General features: G+C 36.6%; 1 protein-coding gene across 1 annotated transcript in view; it reads left to right on the top strand.

Moving 5' to 3' along the window:
- The window catches only part of ascc3 (activating signal cointegrator 1 complex subunit 3), a 64,593-nt gene that overhangs the window by 6,675 nt on the left and 34,720 nt on the right, over positions 1-23,198 (top strand). The window contains exons 5-16 of the mRNA XM_088326234.1: positions 911-1,031; positions 2,074-2,275; positions 2,579-2,711; positions 4,223-4,348; positions 4,613-4,816; positions 7,392-7,532; positions 9,998-10,162; positions 10,703-10,879; positions 11,482-11,553; positions 12,160-12,294; positions 21,586-21,777; positions 22,833-23,057. Coding sequence (XP_088182360.1) covers positions 911-1,031; positions 2,074-2,275; positions 2,579-2,711; positions 4,223-4,348; positions 4,613-4,816; positions 7,392-7,532; positions 9,998-10,162; positions 10,703-10,879; positions 11,482-11,553; positions 12,160-12,294; positions 21,586-21,777; positions 22,833-23,057 — 1,893 coding nt within the window. The remainder of the gene's footprint in view (positions 1-910; positions 1,032-2,073; positions 2,276-2,578; positions 2,712-4,222; positions 4,349-4,612; positions 4,817-7,391; positions 7,533-9,997; positions 10,163-10,702; positions 10,880-11,481; positions 11,554-12,159; positions 12,295-21,585; positions 21,778-22,832; positions 23,058-23,198) is intronic.

Genomic DNA, 23,198 nt, shown 5'->3' with positions numbered 1-23,198 from the left:
GTGTGTGTACATGCATGTGTGTGTCATTAATTTGATGTGATTTATCAGATGATGTAAAAACATAAACAGTACAACCTTCCTAGCTATATATAACACACTTTCTATACTTTTAATTGGTAATTTCAATCTTTTTTTTTTGGACTAAAAGAGTATGACGTTAAGTCGACTGAAGTAACATATTTTAACATATGCAAGTCTTTGTAAAAAAATAGCCTGTTTTTTTTTACAATCGATCAAAATAAAAAATCCCTTACATTGAAAAGCAATTATCATTTTTTTTGCGTACTTTCTGACATGTCAGGTACCAAAAGAATGGAAATGACATGTTCTTGATCCCCAATTTTAAATATGTTAATTAATTTGATATCAAAATGATTTGCTAGTTGCAATTTGCAACCTGCTGCAGCTGATGAAAATCTGTGATTAGCATTTCTGCAAATTCATTGTGATGAGCTTTGGATGATCCGCTTTGATCGGCCCTGTCTTTGCTCTAATGTTGTGTTACTTTTGTGAAAGATTGGTTTGGATTAAGTATCTCCAACCTTTTTTAAGATGAGAGCTACTTTTTGTTACTTATTAGCGCAAAGGGCACCCATTTTGATATGCATTGGTATAATAACAACTCATCGTGTTATTACTATGTTGTTACTATGTTATTACCAGGTTAATTATTGGAAGTCGGGTTAAATAGACTCAGTCAACCACAAAAAAAAACAATTTTACTAGAAAATCACAACGATCCAGCACTGGTGAGCTATTTTCAGAACAGGTCTGTGGGCACCTTGGCTGTCCTTAGCAGACCCCCGATGTATATGATCACTTTAATTTTTTATTTACTAAAATAAGACACAAAGACAAGAGAGAGAACCATTTTAATTTCAAGTAAAATCTCCTAAATTGTTCCTTTTAGTTATTCGAGTTGCTGGGCCCAGAAGCTTTTGAAATGATCTCTACCCTTCTACAGCAAAGAGTGTCGATTGTTGATTCCCTTCTAAACAATGGCCCACTTTCTCAGTCAAGTTATATTCAAGGTAAGGTGCAAGTTTTTCTGTCTTTCCTGTACTGTATAACTTGAAATCATTGTTCATCACCATACGGTGTTACTCATATAATTTTGTGAGAACCCGGTGGGTGGACAAGCTCAAACCTGCAGCCTATGGACCAATTGCGGCAGATGAGAGGATAGTTTAAGGCCCCCACCTTAAAGCCCCAATGTTTAATATTAAACCACCAAATGGCACTGTTTTTTTGGTACGAGCAAGGGCTATCGATACACGGAAAATAGTTGCGACAGGATGCCGCAAGAACATGCCGTTGATCTTTAAAAGGGAATCCATGGTATAAAACATAAATAAATACATTTTTAAAAAATAAAAATTAACTTTAGTATCTGAGTTCAACAAGCAAGTGTGAGAAAGCCTGATGATTTCCACCGCAAAAACTGCTCAAGTTGCAGGAGTTAATGGGATATTTTGAGGCCACTGTTGTGTACAATGCACAGCAAAAGGATCTAGGTAGCAAGATAGAAACAGCAGGTTGAATCCCAAGATGAAATAAAGAAGAAATCATTCAGTCAATCAGCAAAGGCTGCAGTGCAATCACCACATCTCATCAGTTTTCAGGAGGGAATCTGGCTTTTATCGAGCTGTTGTGCCTTAAACAGAAGGGCTGCAATGTGGAACTTTAACAATTTCAGTGGCCCTTGTACTTGCAAGGTATTTCTTACGAACTCATCTTATACTATTTTTTCCCCATGTAATTCTTGATGTTCCAGTTATTATTTTTTTTGTACCTAACAATTCTGTTCCTGCTAAATGCGAAATGACATACTTTTGACACCTAAGAGCTAAGCTGAAGAGGTTTTCAGTGAATTTAAAACTAATTTCATACTGCATATAATATTGTTCTCAAAATTTGAATTTGACTGGGTTTTACATGTCTTTCTCTTTGGTGTGTTATATTTGGAATACAACATATACTTGATGTGTTTTATTTTTACTTTACAATGTATAGTGTAACGTGATGTCCTGTACAAATTGTATTTGTTAACATACCTGCCCATCTTTCTTTTAGATTCCATCCGAAAAGCCAATGATGAAGTAACTAGGCCTAATTATGGATGTCAGGTGACCATTCAGTCAGAACAAGAAAAACATTTGATGAAGATGGTTCGCAGGGATGAGAAGAGAGAGAGGAAGAGAGTGAAAGGAATTGATGATGTGAAATACGCTAATTCTCTCATGAACTTTGATCCAAATGAGATGAGACTCCAGCGGTAAATCAGATCTGTATTATTTTTTCATTATTATTGGTCTGTCTGTCTGTGTGTGTGTCTGTGTGTCTGTCTGTTAATATCTTTAGGTAGATATTTGATAGTGACGTGTTAAAGTAATCAAACTGAATGGTACAGAAACACATCAGTACCTTTTCATATAAATGATCCATTATCTAAAGGGGCATGCAGATTTTTAGATTATTGTCTTTGCTCCTGATTCTAGTAATCTATTAACACCACAACCCTTATTCTTATATCTTTTTATTTTATATAATCTCGAACCACATTGTTCTTTTTTTGCAGGGAGCAGGCTTTGTTGACTGCACGCCATGAACCTGTACTTAGAGAACGAGTGTATGAACGGATTAAATACCCGAATGTCTACGACTGCTATGCAGAAGCTACGAAGACACCTGCATTTGTTGGAGGCTCTCGGGTAAGCCTTTTTTTTTCTCCGAACTTTCGAGCTAGACAAGCATTCACAGTAAATCTGTATGAAACATGTTGTTGTGAAATCCCCCGAGTGTTTGCAAAACTTTTAATTTTCTAATTTGTAGGCGATATGGAGCATGACATTCAAATCCTGTTTTGCAAGTAACAGAGCAATGCAGTACATTTAAGTGCTCTATTGATACAGGCAGTTGGCTCAGTAAAGTGCCTTGGTCCGTCCATTTATTCATTCAGTCTCTCAAATTTTGGCAATGGATGTATTGCAGTGAAGTAGGGAAAATCATCAATCATTTCTTGTAAAACAGCTTTCATACATCAAGGACAACCCAAAGAATCCAACGGTGTAAATTATTTACTCATGAGAATTGGCCTCAAACATTTCTGCTTCCTTGGACGTTGCTTCATGTAATCGGCTCTTTTCGCTAAATTATTTCCATTTAAAAATAAACAGACGAGTAGAATTATTCCCAATATGGTAGTTGCCTTCCCCATATTATTGACACCTTTTCCATGATGAGGGTCTGTTCATGCTAGTCTTATTCATGCACAAAGTTACTTTAAACTTGCGTCTTCCCCGATTCTCTTCAAGTCGTGTTTATTTGTATAGCCCTTAATCACAAGGTGTCTCAAAGGACTGCAAAGGATTACAATTACACAATCCCCTGATCTTAAACTACCATGCGGGCAAGGAACAACTCAAACCTCAGCATGAGGAAAAAAAAACCTTGAAGGGGCCTCACAAGTGGTAATCCCCCTTCCAGGATGACCAGGGTGTTATAGATTGCGCATTGGATAACTGTACACAAAAGTGGTGAACATCAATGAGAACAATAGGTAACATGCTGAAATTTGTCCAGAAAGTGCATGACAGCAACGACGCTTCAAGCCTGTAGCATAGTATCGTAGTCCAAAAAGTCCCAAAAACCACCGGGATTTCACAGCAATATGTTTCTGACACATATTTCACCTGTCTCACTCTTTTAATGCTCGATGGCCCCAGGCGGCCATTAGAAAAATAGAGTAGCTCAGGAGGTAGAGCGCTCGTCTTGGGATCAAGGGATCCCAGTTCAAATCCCGGCTTGTCCGTGTTACATGTCGAAGTGTCCTTGGGTAAGACACTAAACCCCTAATACCCCCAATAAGCAGGTTAGCGTCTTACATGGCTGCAACAAGGCCGCTATTGGGAAATGTGAAGCACGCTGTAAAGCGCTTTGGGAAGTCATTGACTTGAAAAGCGCTATATAAATGCAGATCATTTCATTTCTTTCATAAATTAATCGCATAAGCTGCAGGGTTGAAAGCTGGGGAAAAAAGTTGCAGTTTATAGTGCGAATTTTACGATAATTTGCCTGTATTGGTTGTTGTGATTGTAGTTTAACAACATTGCCACTATAACTAGTCCAGGAAATATACTGTTAAGTGTACTTCCCGGATATCATAATACAAAAGTACAATGTCTTTTTGAGAATATTTATTTTATATGTTATTTTCATCCAGCTGCTGCTTCCTGAGGGAATCCGCAGAGAAAATGCCAAAATGTATGAAGAGGTTGAGATTCCACCCAATGAACCAATGCCTATTGGCTTTGAAGAGAAACCTGTATACATCTCTGAATTGGATGAGGTAAAATCATGTTTTGCATCTTTTTTTAGGGGTAACACCCTCTAAGGAAATAAAAAGTCTATATTTCTCGTGCATGAGTAATTGTTCAGATTAAACACAGTGAGCTCTGATATATGTTGAGTGTCATCAGCAGAGCTTGAAAAAGAGTACACTTTAACAATATATCAAAGTGCAGTAACAAAGTTATTATACTTAACTTTTTTATACGATTGTGTATTTATTTTCACTGTTTGTATGTTTTTGCCTGCATATCATTTGCCCCAGATTGGACAACTGGTATTCAAAGGAATGAAGCGTCTCAATAGAATACAATCATTAGTGTTTGAAACTGCCTACAACACCAATGAAAACCTTCTCATCTGTGCCCCAACCGGTGCTGGCAAGACCAACATTGCCATGCTGACTGTCCTTCACGAGATCCGACAACACATACAGCCGGGTGGCATCATCAAAAAGGATGATTTTAAGGTGAACACAAGCAAGACTCCAAACGACATGCTAAACCAAGGTTGTCAAACTCATTTTCACAGAGGGCCTGATTTAACTTATAAATCTAACTACATTTCATTTCTATGTAAAATAAATATACTCCCCCATGTAAAGCAGTATTGTCAGGTGTGCCCTGGGAAATTATTCAATTTGTTTGCCTGTGTGGTCTAGGACCTAGCAGATTAATCATGTAGTGCTCTTCCATGCCACAAGTGGCAGCAGCAGCAGGTGGTAGCTAAATGCTTTGTGCTTGGAGACAAGCAAATTAGTAATAGAAAGACTGAGCGCTCTGTTTGTGTCTTTCATTGATTCTTGCCAGACTATTAGCTTTGTATTCATCCAAACAGGCCAAGGTTTCACCCTGAGTGAGAATAAAAATAAATATGAACGGTTATAAAATAGTTTTTTCTTTGTTTATTTGATTCCTATTCAAGAAGTTATAATATAACGTCATCATTCTTCTATGTTAAAAACACTTATATTGTTAAAGTTTTTTTTCACATTTTCAGCTGGTCGGTCCCTCGAGATTTTTTTTTTCAATGAAAGAAAAGTGCCTTGGCTCAAAGGTTGAAAAACACTGATGATAACTCTGAATTTATTAAATATTTAAGTCACAAATATTACTTTCACATTGAAAAAAAGTCACTACACATATATAATATGTTATAAACTCAATACAGTGATACCTCTAAATACGAGCTACTCAAGCTATTAGAAATTAGAGACATCAGACGTCTTTGAAGCAAAAACTTCGAGACTCAATCCAAGGTTTTTCCAGACAATACCACCATAGACCAGGTCTTTAACGTAATTGTATTAGTCTCTTATTTATCTTATTAATATATTTTTCTGTTGAATTACTATATATTGTATTTTTAATGATCAGGAAGATGTATTTTATAGGTCTTTAAGGTTTCACTTGGATGCTTTTGGAAGGCTGGGAAATAATTATTTGATTTTTAGTTATTTTGTATCTGGATAAATTTGCTCAAGATATTAGCAACTCTATATACAAGCACAATCCTACAACAAATTCATGTTGTAAGAAGAGGTATCATTGTATAACAAAAAGCAATATTTTGGGGCATTTTAGGATCATATGTTTTCCAAGTCCACTATTAGATACATATATACTCATGTGTAGTGGCGCTGGGCTGTCACTTTACGGAAATTGTAGTTGACAGGCATTTTGGGAAATGCCGTTTTTGGTTAAAGCATTCTTTTGACTTGTTTATATCAAGATGCTCAGACTATTTAAGCTCTTGCCACAATTGGGCCGCAGGCCATGAGTTTGACACATGTGCGCTAAACAGTTAATAATTCAATCGCTTGATACCAAAATCACATAACCCATTGCACACATTTATTGACACGATTCAATTAGGACAGGTCTCCATGTAAAGTGTTAGATTATTAATTTGAACATATTTGTAAATGAAATGCACTAGCATGACAAAGGTAAAATAATAATAAAACTATGGGAAATTTGCTTGTACTTTGATGTGTCACTTATAAAAACCAAAATTAAAACTCATCAACAATTTCCACTCTAAAATAACTGATGAGCTAAATGTGTCAAAAGCTTAAACATTAAATGTTTTTTTGTCCTCTATTGAATTTGCTCTGTTGAGGAATTTCAACTAAATTTATGATGCAAAAAGTCCTTTGAAGGACAGATGCTTTTATTGAAAAGATTTTACACTGCTGGTTCGGCTTGGACATGTCTGATTGGAGACTACCATTGTCAAAATGCATGCAGTGCTTTTATAGTGACGGTGGAATACATGATGAAATATATAATGAAATGATATGCAGTATTTAAAATCTTTATTTGATTATATTAATGCACTGATTGCAGCACTCAAATGATGTGACTAACTGTGTGTACCTTCTAAACTCAGTGTCGAGTAGAGAATAAACTAAATAATTCAGACACACAGACACTTTGTTCTCTATAGGATTGCCACCCATTGCTTTTCCTGTACTCCTATACCGAGACAAAAATAAAAGATTTGATATACTGATTCCTCTTCTGTCAAGAAGTGTGTGTCATTTAGAATGGTATCCATCCATTATCTGCACCGCTTTTCCACATTAGGGTCGCAGGGTGCTGGAGCCCATCCCAGCTACTTCGGGCAGTGGGCAGGGGACCACCCTGAACTGGTTGCCAGCCAGTTGCAGGGCACACACAGAGCCAGACAACTCACTCGCTCATTTACACTTAGTGACAATTTGGACCGGCCAATAAACCTGACATGCATGTTTTGGGATTGTGGGACGAAACCGGATGGCCCAGAGGGAATCCACGCAAGCACAGGGAGAACATGCAAACTTTGCACAAGAAGGCTGGTAGCTGGATTTTAACCCATGACATCAGAACTAACCACTCAGAATTTTAACCAGAACCTATTTTTATAACATCAGGTATCAGCAATTTACTAGATACATTAGGTCTTCACTCTCTGCCACGTTTTCTTAAAAATTAGGTTCAAATTGTCTTTGTGTGGGATTTTGTAATTCATTTTCTTAAGCAGTGTATTTTATTATTCTGCAGATAGTGTATGTTGCTCCAATGAAGGCTTTGGCAGCTGAGATGACTAACTACTTCGGTAAACGATTGGAGCCATTGGGCATTACGGTCAAAGAACTGACTGGTGACATGCAGCTCACCAAAGGAGAGATTCTACGAACGCAGGTACCTGCTACCCAAATTGATGTTCCTTAGGATAACCAACACACTGCTGTGGCAAAAACATCAGCAAACCTTAATCATTCCAATGGATGTGTTTTTATGGGCTCTTAGCTATGGGTTTTTTTGGGCCTCAGCAATATTTCATATTTCATCTTAATCAGTTCTGAAGTATATTCTTTATTGACCTGTTGCTGCTTAACATTTTTCTGTGTAATTTCAATCAATCCTATCATATTTAAGGCTAAAATGCTTGCACATGAATGTTTACTTAGCCCCCAGAGAGGAAAAAGGTCCCCTCTTACTCTTTTTATATTTTAATTCTTTTTCTGGAGTACATTTGGAGTGTGTTTTAAAAATCCCATAACATCAAGACAATAAACGGTATGCATTACATTGTTTGAATTGTTTCAGAGAAAGTGATTTGTATCGCACACGCTTATAAAAAGAACGCACAACCATGTTAAAAAAAGGTCTTGGTTTATGATAAACCGATCCAATAAACACCTGGGTCGTCGAGCCACAACTTCCTGTGGTGTTTTTTGGCCTTTTATGACTTTTCTTTTGGGTAGAGATTTGCTCTTAACGTAGACCAGTGTACTGGTTTTCATGTTACCAGTAGCAGCAGAAACTTTCTGATCTGAGTCGGATACAGCACCTTCATCATCCAGTCATCATTGTTGTCGATGTAAAGCGTTCACCTTTCTTTAGAGATGAGCCGGACGCTGGCATAGACTAGAAGTGGTCCTTGCGGGTGTGTCTGCTGCAGCCCATCGTAGCGCACATTGCCCCCAAAGCTTTCTGATACACGTGTGACCAACCCGATACCGGTTCCTAAGTTACTAGGTTAAAAACTTTTTTTTTTTTGCGGCAATTACAAATTAATATTTTTGGGAAAAACATACTCTAAAGTGATGACGTTTCATCCTTTTCTTGTTTTAAAGGTATTAAGGGTTTTTTTTTCTGGTAAAGGACTTTGTGTTTCATATATATTTGTATCTTTATTTATGTATATATTTAGATTGTTTAAAACTTACTTTTGACTTTGCCTTTAATTCATGTGTATTTTTTTTTAAACACATTTTCCTCTCAAACGTTCGCTCTCTGGACAATAAACTGGACCATTTACAACTGGAACTAACATCGAACCGCGAGATGACGAACTGCTGCGCTATAATTCTGACGAAGACATGGTTAAACTTATCTATCCCGGCTGACGCTCAAGGAAACTGTGCGGGTCAGATGTATCGACATTTCGTTCTGTATACACGTGTACACGAATGACAATAAAGTATATCTGAATCTGAATCAGGTTGTAATCAGAAGAAGGGATAAAATAGGCTCAGCCAACTACTCAAACATCATGCTAATTAAAAAATTCCTCGAAATTACCGTCACAAGTAAGCTTTTTTGAGAACGGGCTCATTAGTACAGACATGCTAATTTATACCCATGTATTGCTGTAATTTGAACTTCCATGGATTTCTGCGCACATGGATATGAATGACTTGAACTAAAATTAGCTTTCGATGAAAATTGTTTACTGTTTCATTTTTTTCAGAAAAAGCTATATGTTATTTAAAATGTTTTCTTTGGTGAAAATCTGAAAAATGACAGATAACATTAACAATTTTCAGAAATAATAATAATAATAATAATAATAATTTCCTTGTATTGTCATTCTGTGTAACAATGTACACAGAACGAAATGTCGATTGCACCTGACCCGTTGTAGCGAGCCGATGCAGCCGCAGCCAACAGAGGGCGCCGCCGACCAGTTTTTAAGTCTTAGGAATGACTCGGCCGGGGCGCGAACCACCGACCTCCCAGTCTCAAAGCGGGCGCCTTACCATCTAGGCTACTGAGCTGGTACAAATACTATAGGTTGTAATAATGTTCATCTGAAACCTTGGTCTTCAGCAAGCTTCCTCAGCTACTCAGAGCTCTCCTTGCTGAAAATATCAGTCGGCAGGAGCCTTGTACCAATACTACTGTGACATTACTAGAAATTGGATGCATCTTCAAAATTGGTGAACATAACAGGGGAAAATTGGTTGGAGATCCTGCCAGAAGAATGCATGATTGAACAGTCTTTTTTTGGAGGGGAAAATAGAGTAAGGTGAAATGGAAGAATTATTCTCTGCAGAAAAAAAATCCAAGTCAGTCTAAATTTTGAAAAGTTCAGGTTTAAATCCCCCCAATGCATAAAGGAACATGTTTTACAGTCCAATGAAACCAAATTTAAACTTTTGGACATTATTATTTTTCACGAACCCAACACTGAAAGCATAGTGGTGGCAGTCGCATCATCTATGGAATGTTTTTTTTTTTCCTTCTCAAGTTGATCCAATCGTTTCAAATGATTGAAAATCAATTGGGAAAAAAATATGTTGTGAAAAAATATATATCGCGTGTAAATAACTATATGTCAAGATGAAAGATAATTGTCTTTTTTTTATTTTTGCTCTTAGATGTTAGTGACCACACCGGAGAAGTGGGATGTTGTGACAAGAAAGAGTGTTGGAGACATTGCTCTCTCCCAGATAGTACGTCTCCTAATCTTGGATGAAGTTCACCTTCTTCATGAAGATCGAGGACCAGTACTGGAGAGTCTTGTGGCCCGGACCATCAGACAGGTAAGTGGCTGTCTTATTGTCTTTTTTCCTTGAAATGGCTCTCAATCCGTCAATCTGGGTTTCCTGCATAATAATTCATAAATTCCCTCACTGTAGACTGTTAACGTTTTTCTCGGTGTAATTTCTTCCTTATATATTTGATATTAGAAAAAGTCACTAATGTATTCAAATAGAGGAGTAAAACGATTTATTTGAAAATGTACTATTAGTTGTGTTTTAGGATTAAAAATGTGTTTTGATTATACCATTAAGAATCAAAAAGGATCAATGTGAATCATAATACATATATATATATATATATATATATAACAGTTATTGTGGTCATGCTTATTCACAACAGATACCTTGGAAAGTTGTTGTTGCATGCACAGTATTTGCCTGAAGACCTACTCCACATACAGTAAATTCCAAGATTGCAATCTATAGTAGATTGCTGTTAAAGTCTAAGAAAGTGTACCTTTTCGTGATTGACACAAACTACCAGGCGGTGGTGTCCCATGTCAAGATCCACCATTTTAAGAGCTCACTTTTTTGTGCCAGGTGGAGTCCACCCAGAGCATGATTAGGATTCTGGGATTATCAGCCACTCTTCCCAACTATTTGGATGTGGCTAACTTCTTGCATGTCAACCCGTATATTGGCCTCTTCTTCTTCGACAGTCGTTTCAGACCTGTGCCACTTGGACAAACATTTGTTGGCGTCAAAAGTACTAACAAGGTGAGAGAAGACATTATCAAGTGGTGTTGAAATTGTTGTGTTAATGTTGACTTTGTTATGATTGCTTGCACTGATCTAAAACAGGCTATCATTATGAGCAGAAACGCCAAGATTCGCTTATTAATAAAAATCCAGCTGCTGATGGCACAGGAAGGGTTGATGACTGGTAGTTTAGTATCATGCTCAATAACACTTGGTGACAAGAACTGGGAGCTTGAACTCACAGCATCTCTGTTGGGATTACCACTCAATCACCTTAGTCAAGCTACTCTCTTATATCTGTCATCTTAGAAATAAAAACATGAACATAAAGTTCCTTGCATGGATAAATAAACAAGGTACAAATCAATGTTTCTACCAGTCTGATGTTTTTGGGCAACAATTACCACTTTGATCAAATTTCAGTGGGTATATTCAGTGGCTGTATTCACTTGACAAATGTATTTTCTATTTATATTCAGAAAAACACACACACACATATATATATATATATATATATATATATATATATATATATATATATATATATATTTGTTTTTTTAAGAACTGAGTGGGACTGAAGAATGTTAATAGATGTGCTTCTTTTTTTAATCTACTCCAAGATCCAGCTGATGCATGACATGGAGGAAGTGTGCTATAACAAAGTGGTTGAACAAGTGAAAGCTGGCCATCAGGTAATCTATCCAGTATTTCCAGATATTCAAACTTCCTGGTCAATTCAAATGATGTGTCAATTATATGTTTCATTTGCACAACTACCATTTTATTAATCCAACATTGGCCATATGCTAAGCTCTATGAATCATCACATTGTTTGCAAACCTGTAACGGTAGAAGTAGTCTGCATGTATAGTCTCCCTTTACATTGAGTCAGCAACTTTGGTCCACGAGGTCCCCTCAGAGATTTTATTTTTTTCCTCTCCACAATAAAACGTATTCAAAAGATCAGCTTATTGTCATGCTTCGCAGAAACCTATGAATGATTGGAACTATTAGCATCAGGCTCACCGAAGAACGGAAATATCTAAAACACATAAAATAGGTCATTGAGTACCGCATGTACAAATTATTTGTAGATTTTACATAGCCCTCATCAGTGGCTGTTTCAGTTGCATTAAACAACTTTCACAATTTTTTAAAATAAAAAAAGTAAATGATTCAAGTTACAAACACAACAATATATTTGGCTAACGTTTCACTCAATCAAATTAGCTATGATGTAACATTTGAATGAATGGAAAAGCAGTCTTCTGTGTTATATTTCCTTTTTATTTTCTCAGGTTATGGTGTTCGTCCATGCCCGTAACGCTACTGTAAGAACGGCAATGGGGCTAATCGAGATGGCTAAAAATAGTGGAGATATATGCGTCTTTCAACCAGACACAGGTCCAGATTATGGGCAGTGTGAAAAACAGGTAAGGAATGAGTCAACATTACACACAGACTATATGTTTGTTTATTTGTGTTGGCGTGTGCTTGTACATGTTTGCTTGCTCCTATTAAAGATGTGATCACAATGAAAGATACAAACATCTTAATCAAGGTTTTTAGGCTTCAAGTCCGAGCCATTTCAAATACTTTCTTGTCTATACCGACAGGGCTCCTCATCCGTTTCTTTGATGGATTTATAGATACTTGTTTGCAAAATTAACCTAGTTTGGTCATCGTAATCTTCATTTTTGAGACTGAATTAAAAATAGAACAAATGATAGGACCCGATTTCTAATCACTTAATCAAATCGGGTAATCGATAATGTTAAAAAAAAGAGTGATTGCGCTCAAGTAATTCTAGGTCAATGTGAGACTACATAAATATGGAGCTCTAATCACACTGTAAGGAAGGTCAGTTGAGCTGAAATTCCCATATTTAGATCACTTGCAGTCGAAGCCAGTGTGATAAATTTAGTAACCTTTTTCGTTCATTCCCTTGGGCTGAGCCATGATTGATGTGTCTCTAATCTCCCCTCTATTTAAAATGGATATGTATACAAATCAGATGACTTTTCCTGCCTTCCTAGGCTGGAAATAGAAATGGGAGATAACGTTACGCAACTAAAAATGGTTTCTTGTTGCCTGATTAGTCTTTAAAGCAGATTTACGAAAGCAATTGTCACAACTGTTCCTCATATATGCTCATAGAAATCATTTAGGTTTATATGCACTAAATTTACATTACCTCAACAACCTTAGCTCAGCGCAATGAGCATTAGCTGCTCCATTAGTTTTCTTTGAGTGTTTGTCCGTCAGGCATGTGCTTGTGAAGAGAGGGGCATCAAGGCGATTCCACTTTAAGCCCACACAGAGATAATGCACCGCTTAGTTGCACCCTGGAAATTGCCCTGCATTAATATTTATAGGTGTGCTAATCCCCAATATGCATATGCAGATAATTAAAGCACCTCTAAGGTCAGTCAAATGGTTTATTGTTTATTCATGCAGCTTTAAAAGGCAGACGTCAAAACAACTTTTCCCATTATTATTTTTCTCTTCTGGTGTTATTTAATTGGTTTTATCATAGGAGTCTGAAAAGCTGCCAATCAAGTACAGCTTTGGGGAAATGAGGTAACAGTATATTGTTTGAACAATTAAGGATTTTTTTTCTTTTTCTACAACTTTGGAAAATGAAAAAAGGCATGTATGAAAAGTGAAAATTCATTCATGCTTAGCAGTGAGAGTGCGTGCTTTTGCACGCGAGCAGCGGCTGACTTACCAAATACACACCATGGCGTTTGCGATCGTTTATATAACGAGAAATCTAGAAATTATTTTAATTAACTTTGCAATTAATTTCCAGGATAATCTAAAATATTATTATATTTTTTTCAATAACACAAGTTTGCGAGACTCAACATGCCAGAATCTTCCTGTGTTATGGGAAACTTGTTTGGAAATTTGTAAGATACAAGTAAGTGGCATGATTAGCTATAACGGGAGTATCAGTGAAAGGCTCTGTTGTTCACAAGAAAAGATTGGGTGAGGTTCAACGCTTTTTAAACAACTGCGTGAAGAAATTATCCAGAAAGTCACTATCCTTTCTCAACACACAATTGAAAAGTTAAGGTTTTGATGACAAATGTAATCATGTATATATTGTTGTGATTATTTTATATATATATATATATATATATATATATATATATACAGAGGAGGGGATTCCCAGCCCCCTCGCTCAACCCAACTAATGTGTTGGGAGTCATTAGGTATCCAAACCCCGCAATGAGTACCAAAGTTGTAAGTCTTAGTTATGACCCGGCCGAGGCTTGAACCAGAGACCTCCCAGTCTCGGGGCGGGCGCCCTACCCCCAAGGCCACCGAGCTTTTTGTGATTATAAATATTAAAAAATAATGGATGGATTTACGGAATCTGCAGCCCTCACTGAGCTTCAATGGCAAAACTAGAAACCAGCATCTTCGGTTGGCACTGCATTAAAAAGTAAATATAAATGATCTTTTGCCATATACACATCTAGAGCTGTTAAACTTGGGTAAGTAATAAGTGCATTTTTTCAGTCCAAACACCAAATTTGTTGACATCCTGGTTTACTAACTTTAATATTGGCTGAAAAGAACTTCTTGTGTGTTTGTGTATGTGTGCCCGTGTACACCAAATCCCAACTTAATTCTAATTGCCACTTGAACAATTCTTTCCCTAATTGAAATGCTTGAACAAAAGCATTTAAAACGTTATTAAAATTCTGTCTAGTTTTACAGTAATGCACTGTTGGGAATTCGTCCATCTAAAATGCTTTCAGGTGTGATTGTTAATGCATAATTAAAACAAATGAAAATGTTTTCTTTTCTTTATTGTTTGAAATAATTCCAAATATAACAGACATCAATGAAGTGTGATACAGAGCAATTTAGTGCCATCCTGACTCGATGTTCATATTTAATTTACCTCTTCATGGCATTTCCCTCAATGTTGTAGTTGTTTTGTTTGTGCATTTGAAATTATGCTATTCAGGCTTGCTGTTTGCAGGGACCCAGTGATTTTTGTCTGACCAACTGACATGACAATCAAGATTCAGCCTTTTCTATTTGTGTTTTTGTCTTGTAACATTTAGCTTCTTGATATTAAAATATAACATCATGAATACTTAATATATTTAATGTCGTTAAAGAGACACCTTGTGGTCCCATGAGACAATTGCAATACATTTAACTGTTATGACGCAGCAGTCAGCGCACACACAAACAAAAGAGAGCTTTAAGATTGTTGATTTTCATTATGTGAATTTCTTTAAAGTTCCTTTATAAGTATTACAGATTAACTAGTGATGATAGCACAATGGTTTGGGTCATCTATCCATCACCTTCTCAAAAGATTTGCCTTGATTTAACAAAATATGACCTCAAATATTTGATGAATGATACATTAAAGCATTAATTCAGTTCCTCTTTTTTGTGTTTTGTGAAATAAACAAAAATAAAATAAACCCGTATTTCAGAAACGTGACAATTTGATATGTGTTCTTTTCACTGAGGTAGGTCTCAGTTTTAGTCTCTGTATTCTTCAGATGTGCAGCTTTCACTTTGTTACCGATTCAGACAGGCTGCATCTGATTATATAGCCCCCCGGGAGTTCACATCACCACCACAGAGATCTCATTAATGTGTTTGCTTTCATTTGTTGCTATTTTTAAGAAAGTAGTCCAATACCTGTCCAGGCTTTGTCTTAGATCCATGACAGCCTGTCACCATGTTCAGAACCGCTCTGCTACATTGATCAGCAGCCATGAGCCACAATGCAAAAAAAAAACAAAAAAAAAACTGATTCAGTTAATTGGCATTCCCAAGTACATGATGCTAAATATGGATTAACATGATGTAAATTAGAATCCTAGCTACTGCAATAAATGTGGAACTGTTTTTGAGTAGACTGGGATATTTGCATTTTCAATTCATGTGATTAATTGCTGTAACTCTAAAAAAGGATTGTTAATTCTTATACTAAAAATGTAATCCATATGTACTCCATTTATCTTTACCACCTCACTATGATCCAAAACACTCGAAGTACAATGGGTAACAATATGATTCAAGCATCGCTGCACCCATTAAGGTATAGTACAATCAGTTTATAGAGAAGCCTGTTCTTATTTTCAAATTGCCCACTGTGTAGTGAATGTGTGTGGAAAAAGCTTCCTGCAACCAAATTTAATCTTATTTCGCAGAAGCTTGTATTCATAACGGAAAACAAGAACAAACCTTTTGGTCCACATTCTAACATTATAGTCTGTATACTCTAGGCCTGGGTAAGACGAGAGCCCTGTTAAAATAATAATGGGAAAAATATTGTCTTAACTCTTTAACGATGTGTGGTCAAAAAGTCTTGGTCGCTTATAGTTATTATCTACCAAGCCATTTACTCAACTTTGGTATTTGATATTAAATTGAATTAAGTTGGGACATTGTGTAAAATAGAATACAATTAATTGAAAATGCTGTTCACCTATGTTTTATTGAAGACACGACAAAGACAAGGTTTTTTATGTTTAGAATTAAAAACTTGGACTACAATGCATCAAAAGCAGACACCTACAATATGTGTGAAGACTTGATCAGATTAAATAAAACAGTGTCGGAAAAAGTTCTGCTTTGCACATACAGGGTTGGGTAGGGTTACTTTAACTGGATTACTTTCAATTACTTTTGGATTACTCCAATACCAACTATGCTAATAAAAGACAAAAGAAACTAAATATGAATAAAATTATTAAATTTTGTGCAGGCTTGGGGAGTAACAGAATACATGAAACGGGAAAAATGATGTAGGCAAGCTGTTTGGATTTCTTTTCATTTTGTTTCTGTCGCATTTTATGTTAGTTTTGCTGGAGATCAAAAAGATCAAAGCCAGGAGAGAAAGCTTACCACGTGTTTTGAGTCATAATTTTATTCATATTTAGTTTATTTTGTCTTTTATTAGCATATTTGGTATTGGAGTAATCCAAAAGTAATTGAAAGTAATTCAATTAAAGTAACCCTACCCAACCCTGTGCACATACTGAGTTGCTGCCATTATTTGGAAACCGTGGACATACCGGTTATGTAATTCAAATCAAACAGGAAAGTTATTGACCCAAAGTTAAAAAACTAGCATATGTGGCGGTACATAAATATTTGAATTAGAATTGTCTTCATTGTCATCGGTAACGTGAACGTAGTGAACATTGCTCAAAACAACAATAGACCTGCCACTCTGAATATAAACACATACGGAAGACTTAAAATAGTACTTGGAGACTGGCCTAGGTTGTAAGTGGATCAGAGCTATAGTGCAATGAAAAAGTAGTGCAGTGACATTTAGCACCAACATTATTCCAAAAAGTCGAGAAATAATATCCCAATACAGGTTTTTCTTTACATATTAGTCTTATGCGCTTATTAATGACCCTGAGGGAAAAAAAAGTTTTCTGAGCCTGCTCGTCCTTGTTTATAGCGCCAACTAGAGGGCAGCAGGTCAAGGAGGTGGTGGTCAGGGTGAAAGCAGTCCATTACAATTGTATCGCTTTGCTTTTGGTATGTCCACCAAATTAGGCAGAGAGAAGCACATTTTTTTTGTCTGTTGAAACAGTAGCATGGCTAATTTACAGTGTTTGTGAAAGCTCCATTATTGCTGAGTTGCACATAGACAAGTTGAAGAAACTTATGTCGTCATCCATGTTACGCTGTTAAGTCAAGTCACATTTATTTATATGGCCCTTAATCACAAAAATGTCTCAAAGGACTGCACAGCATTACAATGACACAATTACCTGATCTTAAACCAGCATGCGGGCAAGGAACAACTCAAAAACCTCAGTGTGAGGAGAAAAGAGAAACCTTGAGAAAGGACCTCACATGTGGTAATCCCCCTTCCAGGATTGACCAGGGTGAATCACAATTAGCGTTACTGTACACAGAATAGTAAACACTAGGTAAGATGTTGAAAATGTCCGGAAAGAGCATGACACCGACGCCCCCAGCCTGTAAACTAGTCCAGAAAGTCTATGACGGCCACGACGCCGCTGTTACCTATTTGAGCAAGAAAAACCTAGACCTCCTTTTTACATTACAACTGTAGATAATGCTTCATAGTACGAAGTAGCAAATACTCAACTTTTCTTTCATTTCAAATCATAGCGCAGTATAAATAATAAAACGCAGAAATGCAAGTGTGGACATTATCCTGGACTTGGTAGGAATTGAAATTTGAAGTCCACAGTGGACCATTTGCATGCATTGTTTCTGCATTTACACTTACAATTTTATTTATTGTCATTTCCAAAAACATAGTAAAAGTTTCTGTTCTTAAGCATTGTGATTCCATCAGAGCCTTTTAAATATGGCCGCACTGCCTAAAAAGTTCTGTAAATTGACTGTGATGTTTTATTATCGTAATGTTGGCCAAGTGGTTACAAATACTGTATTTGAGTCTTGTTTTATAACTTAGAGAAATATTATGACATTATATAATTTTGAAAAATATATTTTACAGAATCTTATTGAATATGAATAATTTACTTGATGATTATATGAACATTATTGGTAGTTTACTCTACTTCTACCTAATCCTTTTTAACATTTTTTAAATGTGTTCATATTTTCAATCAATTAAAAGACATAGCCTCATAACGATTGTAGCGTAATCAATTTGATATAGGTTAAACAGGATTTGGAAATAATTGGTATCAATTTTTATTTATATTTCACACATCATCTCAACTTCATCATTATTACATTTGTAACAGATTTATTGTGTACGTGTAAACAATGGCAGTGATGCAACCAAACAGCCGAATTTCTCTTAAAACATCTCGTTTGACACACTTTTATGGGAGTCTTTTCACATTGAAATCTCACCTTTGAAGTTTTTAATGCTGATGCCACTATTGAGAACTATTTTTCAATATGGTTGCCTTTTCCGATGCAGGAAAAGTAATGGTAAATCTAGACACTGCTGTCATTTATGTTTATTGTTATTTTAGTAGATTTCACTGCATTTCAACAGGTAAATAAACCATCAGTACAAGCTTAAATTCTCTGCACGTTTGCAAGCGGGATCAACAATGAATAGAGCTGGCAGCTAGTTATCTGTGGACAGAGTGTGCTCAGCAGCAGGAGCATCAGCAAGTGGGCAGAGCCTAATGGGATCTGATCAGGAGCTTAGGTCAATGCCATCTCAGATGTAGCCATGGCACAGCAGACAGCAGCGCTGACTCGCCTCAGATTAGGGCCGAGAATCAAGTTTGGAACACACTGACACATCAAAGCCGAGCCTTTGCTGCAGCATTTCAATTACCTTCCCTTCCCCATATCTCACCATACCCTTTGTGCACAAACCTGACTGAAGGCAAGGCTGCATTTTGCCCAAACAGCACACACAAACAACTAATGTTTGATGGATGTTATTGTAATTTTTAGTACAAAGAAACGAATAGCATTATATACTACACATTATATACAGCTTGTTGCACTACAAATAAACATAACTATAACATCTCTTTCCCACAGCCATCTTAAAAGGGGCTGTCAGCTTTTAATGGACATAATGTATTATTTAGTGCCTCCTATTGGTATAAACCTTATTGATTTAAATTACAAGCAAAAATGCATTAACATTGAAATAAACATGCATTTTTTTAAAATAATCATATGTTAAGTTAAGTCAAGTCAAGTCATGTTTATTTGTGACGCCCTTAATCACAAAGAGTCTCAAAGGGCCGTACAGACAACAGATTATTGCAAACCACAGACTACACCATCCCCTGATCTAAAACCTACATGAGGGCAAGGAAAAACTCAAAAACCTCAACATGAGGAAAATGAAGAAACTTTAAGAAGGGATTGCACATGAGGTAATCTCCCTTCCAGGATGACCAGGTTGCAATGTGTGTTGCATTGACAAACAATACACATATATTGTCAAAATGAAATCTAGGTCATTCATAAACTATAGAATAGAAGTGTGTTTAAACCTAAATTTAAACAGTTCCACTGAGGTTGCAGATTAAAGCTCAGGGGTCAGAGCATTCCACAACACCGGGTCCCGAATGGAGAACGGTCTGGAACCTGCGGTTCTCTTCTTGGCTCTTGGGATCACTAGAAGACAACTGTTTTCAGATGGAAGGCTCCGGACCAGAACATAAGGGGATATTAAATCTGAAAGATATGAAGGAGCAAGTCAATGCATGATTTTGTATAATACCAACAGTACCGTAAAATCACATCTTAAGCTAACAGGGAGCCAATCCAGATTAGCTAAAATCGGGGTAAATTTGTGTTTATTTTACATAACATGAAGCTTACCTTGAGGGAGCTGACATGGATGTCTACAGGTACCCCCAAAAACCTTGTGAAAGGCCGGGCAAAAAATTTATAGAAAACAGGTTGGGTTTTTTGTGGTCACTTTGAGTCTCTGTAGTTTGTTTTCTTTCTTGTGCTTTGTAGCACTCGTTTTGGTTGCACTACACAAAAAGTGAAAAAAATGAAGGTCAAAAATAGCCTCAACGATAACGAGTGATTGCGGGTGGGAGACAGGATTTAAAGTGTTATATTTGTTAATATGGGACACAGACTCTGGCATTATTTTTATTTTCTACATTTTAATTAATCAGATAACGTCACACAGTGAAATAAAATTAACTGAAAATGTTTTTTTTCTTGTGAGCAGGTTTGGCAGTATATCCGAAATTTGTCTCAAAATATTTAGCTTTCATAGCTCTTTGGGTCAAAAAGGTTCCTGACCCCTGCAATAAAGTGACATCTAGTGATCAAATACCAAAGCAGAGCCATCAACATTGTAAAAGACTCAACCCGGCCACCTCTTAATTGACCTGTCCCCCTCTGGTAGGCGCCACAGGTCCCCTAAAACACGGACTAACAGGGCCATCACTACCCTAAACAAGTATGCAAAACAGTGACAATATATATGTTGGGACTTTTGGGGTATTTATTTTGGTTGCTGCTAAAGATTATGGCTGTTACAATGTACTATTCTTTCATTGCACTAATATTACAACGTAGGCCAGTCTCTAAGCACTGCTTTGTAAATATTTGCCTATTTATCCCGATAGTCTTTTATATATATTTCTATTTAAAGTCTTTATTACATGATTACGCTGGGGTGCCATGTCTAATCTCATTGCATAATATGTTTTATAACAATGATATCAATGACAATAAAGACAAAGCAGGATTTTAGTACACCGTAAGTTGTTTTATGTAAGTTTTGAGCGGCAATTCACCTTGTATTTTCCACCAACCTATTAGCTGTCATACCAATAAAGGGAGAACATTAAAATGACATCTTCTTAAATCATTTTAGCTCTCGATGAAGGACATCAATTTCAAATACATTGAATTTTCGGAAAGTAACATGTTTACTTCCATATTAAGCTTGGACATTTGTTTTTTTGTGAAAAACTAAATGGCTAGCTGTTAAGATGTGCCATAACTGTGCAGCAGCAGCTTGTTGTGCCTTAACCTCCGTGTAGATGCCCGCAGAAGGAGATAAAGTCCTGTAATGAGGTCTCCTATCGAGCACAACCAGCTCACAAGTTGTCAATCAAAGATGCGTTTCAAATAAAGTTTATGCTTTTTTACCGTGTGTGTGTGTTTGTGTGTATGTGTTATAGTTATAATTCAAGGCAAGAGTTTTTCTTAAACCCAATGTCTGTAACATATTTTTAAAAACTTAAACCATTCTTCTGTGCCTGAAATTTTAGATTCAGCGCTCCAGAAACAAGCAAATGAAGGAGATGTTTCCAGAAGGATTTGGGATTCACCATGCAGGCATGCTGCGGTCTGACCGCAATCTAATGGAGAATATGTTCTCTAGAGGTTACCTCAAGGTGCTCGTCAGTACTGCTACCTTGGCCTGGGGAGTGAACCTGCCAGCCCATGCTGTTATAATCAAGGTATGTTTCACCCCCAAAACTGTACAGAATTTTTACCTTTTTTACCCATGGCCACCACCACCTGTCATCACTACAGCCTATGATCACTCTGGGGATCTAGCAGGATTGATACAGAGTTACAAGGGCAGTTGGAATCAAGCACCGGCATTTAATGGATATTTCCCCCCCTCCAAATAATGTACTTGCTACTTTTGTCACTTATTATTTTCTTCATTTGTACATGGTGCCGGTGTTGTGTGCACCAAAAGTGATAATGCACGTAATAATGTACTTGGCTTCTTCTTACTTTAAGCGTTTCCCATGAGTGTTAAAAGTTATTTGTGTATTTCTCTATGCAGTGTTGTTTGCTAACAAACCAAAACAAAAATGATCACAGGGACAGGAACAATTTTACTCTTCTACTCCCTTTAGCTTTCTCATTCATTCTACCTAATGTGTTCCTCCCCAAACAGCTTTGCTCAAAGTAGGCATTGTTAACACATACTTAATGAATAAATATTTATCTTTCAACTTTTTTAAGGACACCTCAAACAACGCACCCCACTTTTAAAAGGGAAATCTTTTTGTAGAAAAATAAAAGCATATAACTGAGGTAATGTGAGCTTACAGATTTGTACATTCTCTTATCAGTGCACTTGTTATTTAGAAATAAGACTTAAAACACAACTGCATGAATTTATAGTGCCACAGATTGTACCACAAAAAATTAAGATGTTTGTGTTGTTTCCGTACATTTTGATAATCACGGCTTATGCTAACCTTCGATAGCATCAGAAAGATTAGTGTGTCTGATTGTTCACAGATGTGAGTCAGGTGAATAGTACAGAAAATATAGATAATATGAAATCTATATCACAACATTGACAGTCATTGCCAAATGGAAAAATGTGCCGCAATAGTGACAATGCCATAAACAGGATATCCCTTATGAAAGAATGAAGCAGTGAAGCTTTGGTATGCAAATAGGTTTTAAATCCAAGGCTGTATATATTGTCATGCTGTGTAACCTTTGCTTTAATAATGTTGCCTATGTTTCTTTCTCTTTGTGGTGCCAGGGTACACAAATTTACGATGCCAAGCGTGGCACCCTGGTAGATCTCGGCATTCTAGACGTGATGCAGATATTTGGTCGTGCAGGACGGCCACAATTTGACAAGTATGGAGAAGGCACCATCATTACCACCCATGACAAGCTCAGCCATTACCTGACTCTGCTCACCCAGCAAAATCCCATTGAGAGTCAGTTCCTTGACAGCCTGGCTGACAACATGAATGCCGAGGTTAGTCTTAATAGTCGTTTGCAAACACAATATTGATAGCTTGTCTGGTTGTACTTTTTTCCCCCCAACAAATTCAAATCAATCAGGTTTTACATATGGAATTTGAATATATCACCACAATATTAATTTATTTGTAAACTA

The sequence above is a fragment of the Urocampus carinirostris genome, chromosome 2 (genome assembly GCF_059441175.1).
Source record: "Urocampus carinirostris isolate Australia breed hairy pipefish chromosome 2, RoL_Ucar_1.0, whole genome shotgun sequence".
Taxonomy (NCBI): Eukaryota; Metazoa; Chordata; class Actinopteri; order Syngnathiformes; family Syngnathidae; genus Urocampus; species Urocampus carinirostris.
The sequence above is the reverse complement of the archived record's forward strand: the minus strand, read 5'-3'. Positions and strand labels throughout refer to the sequence as shown.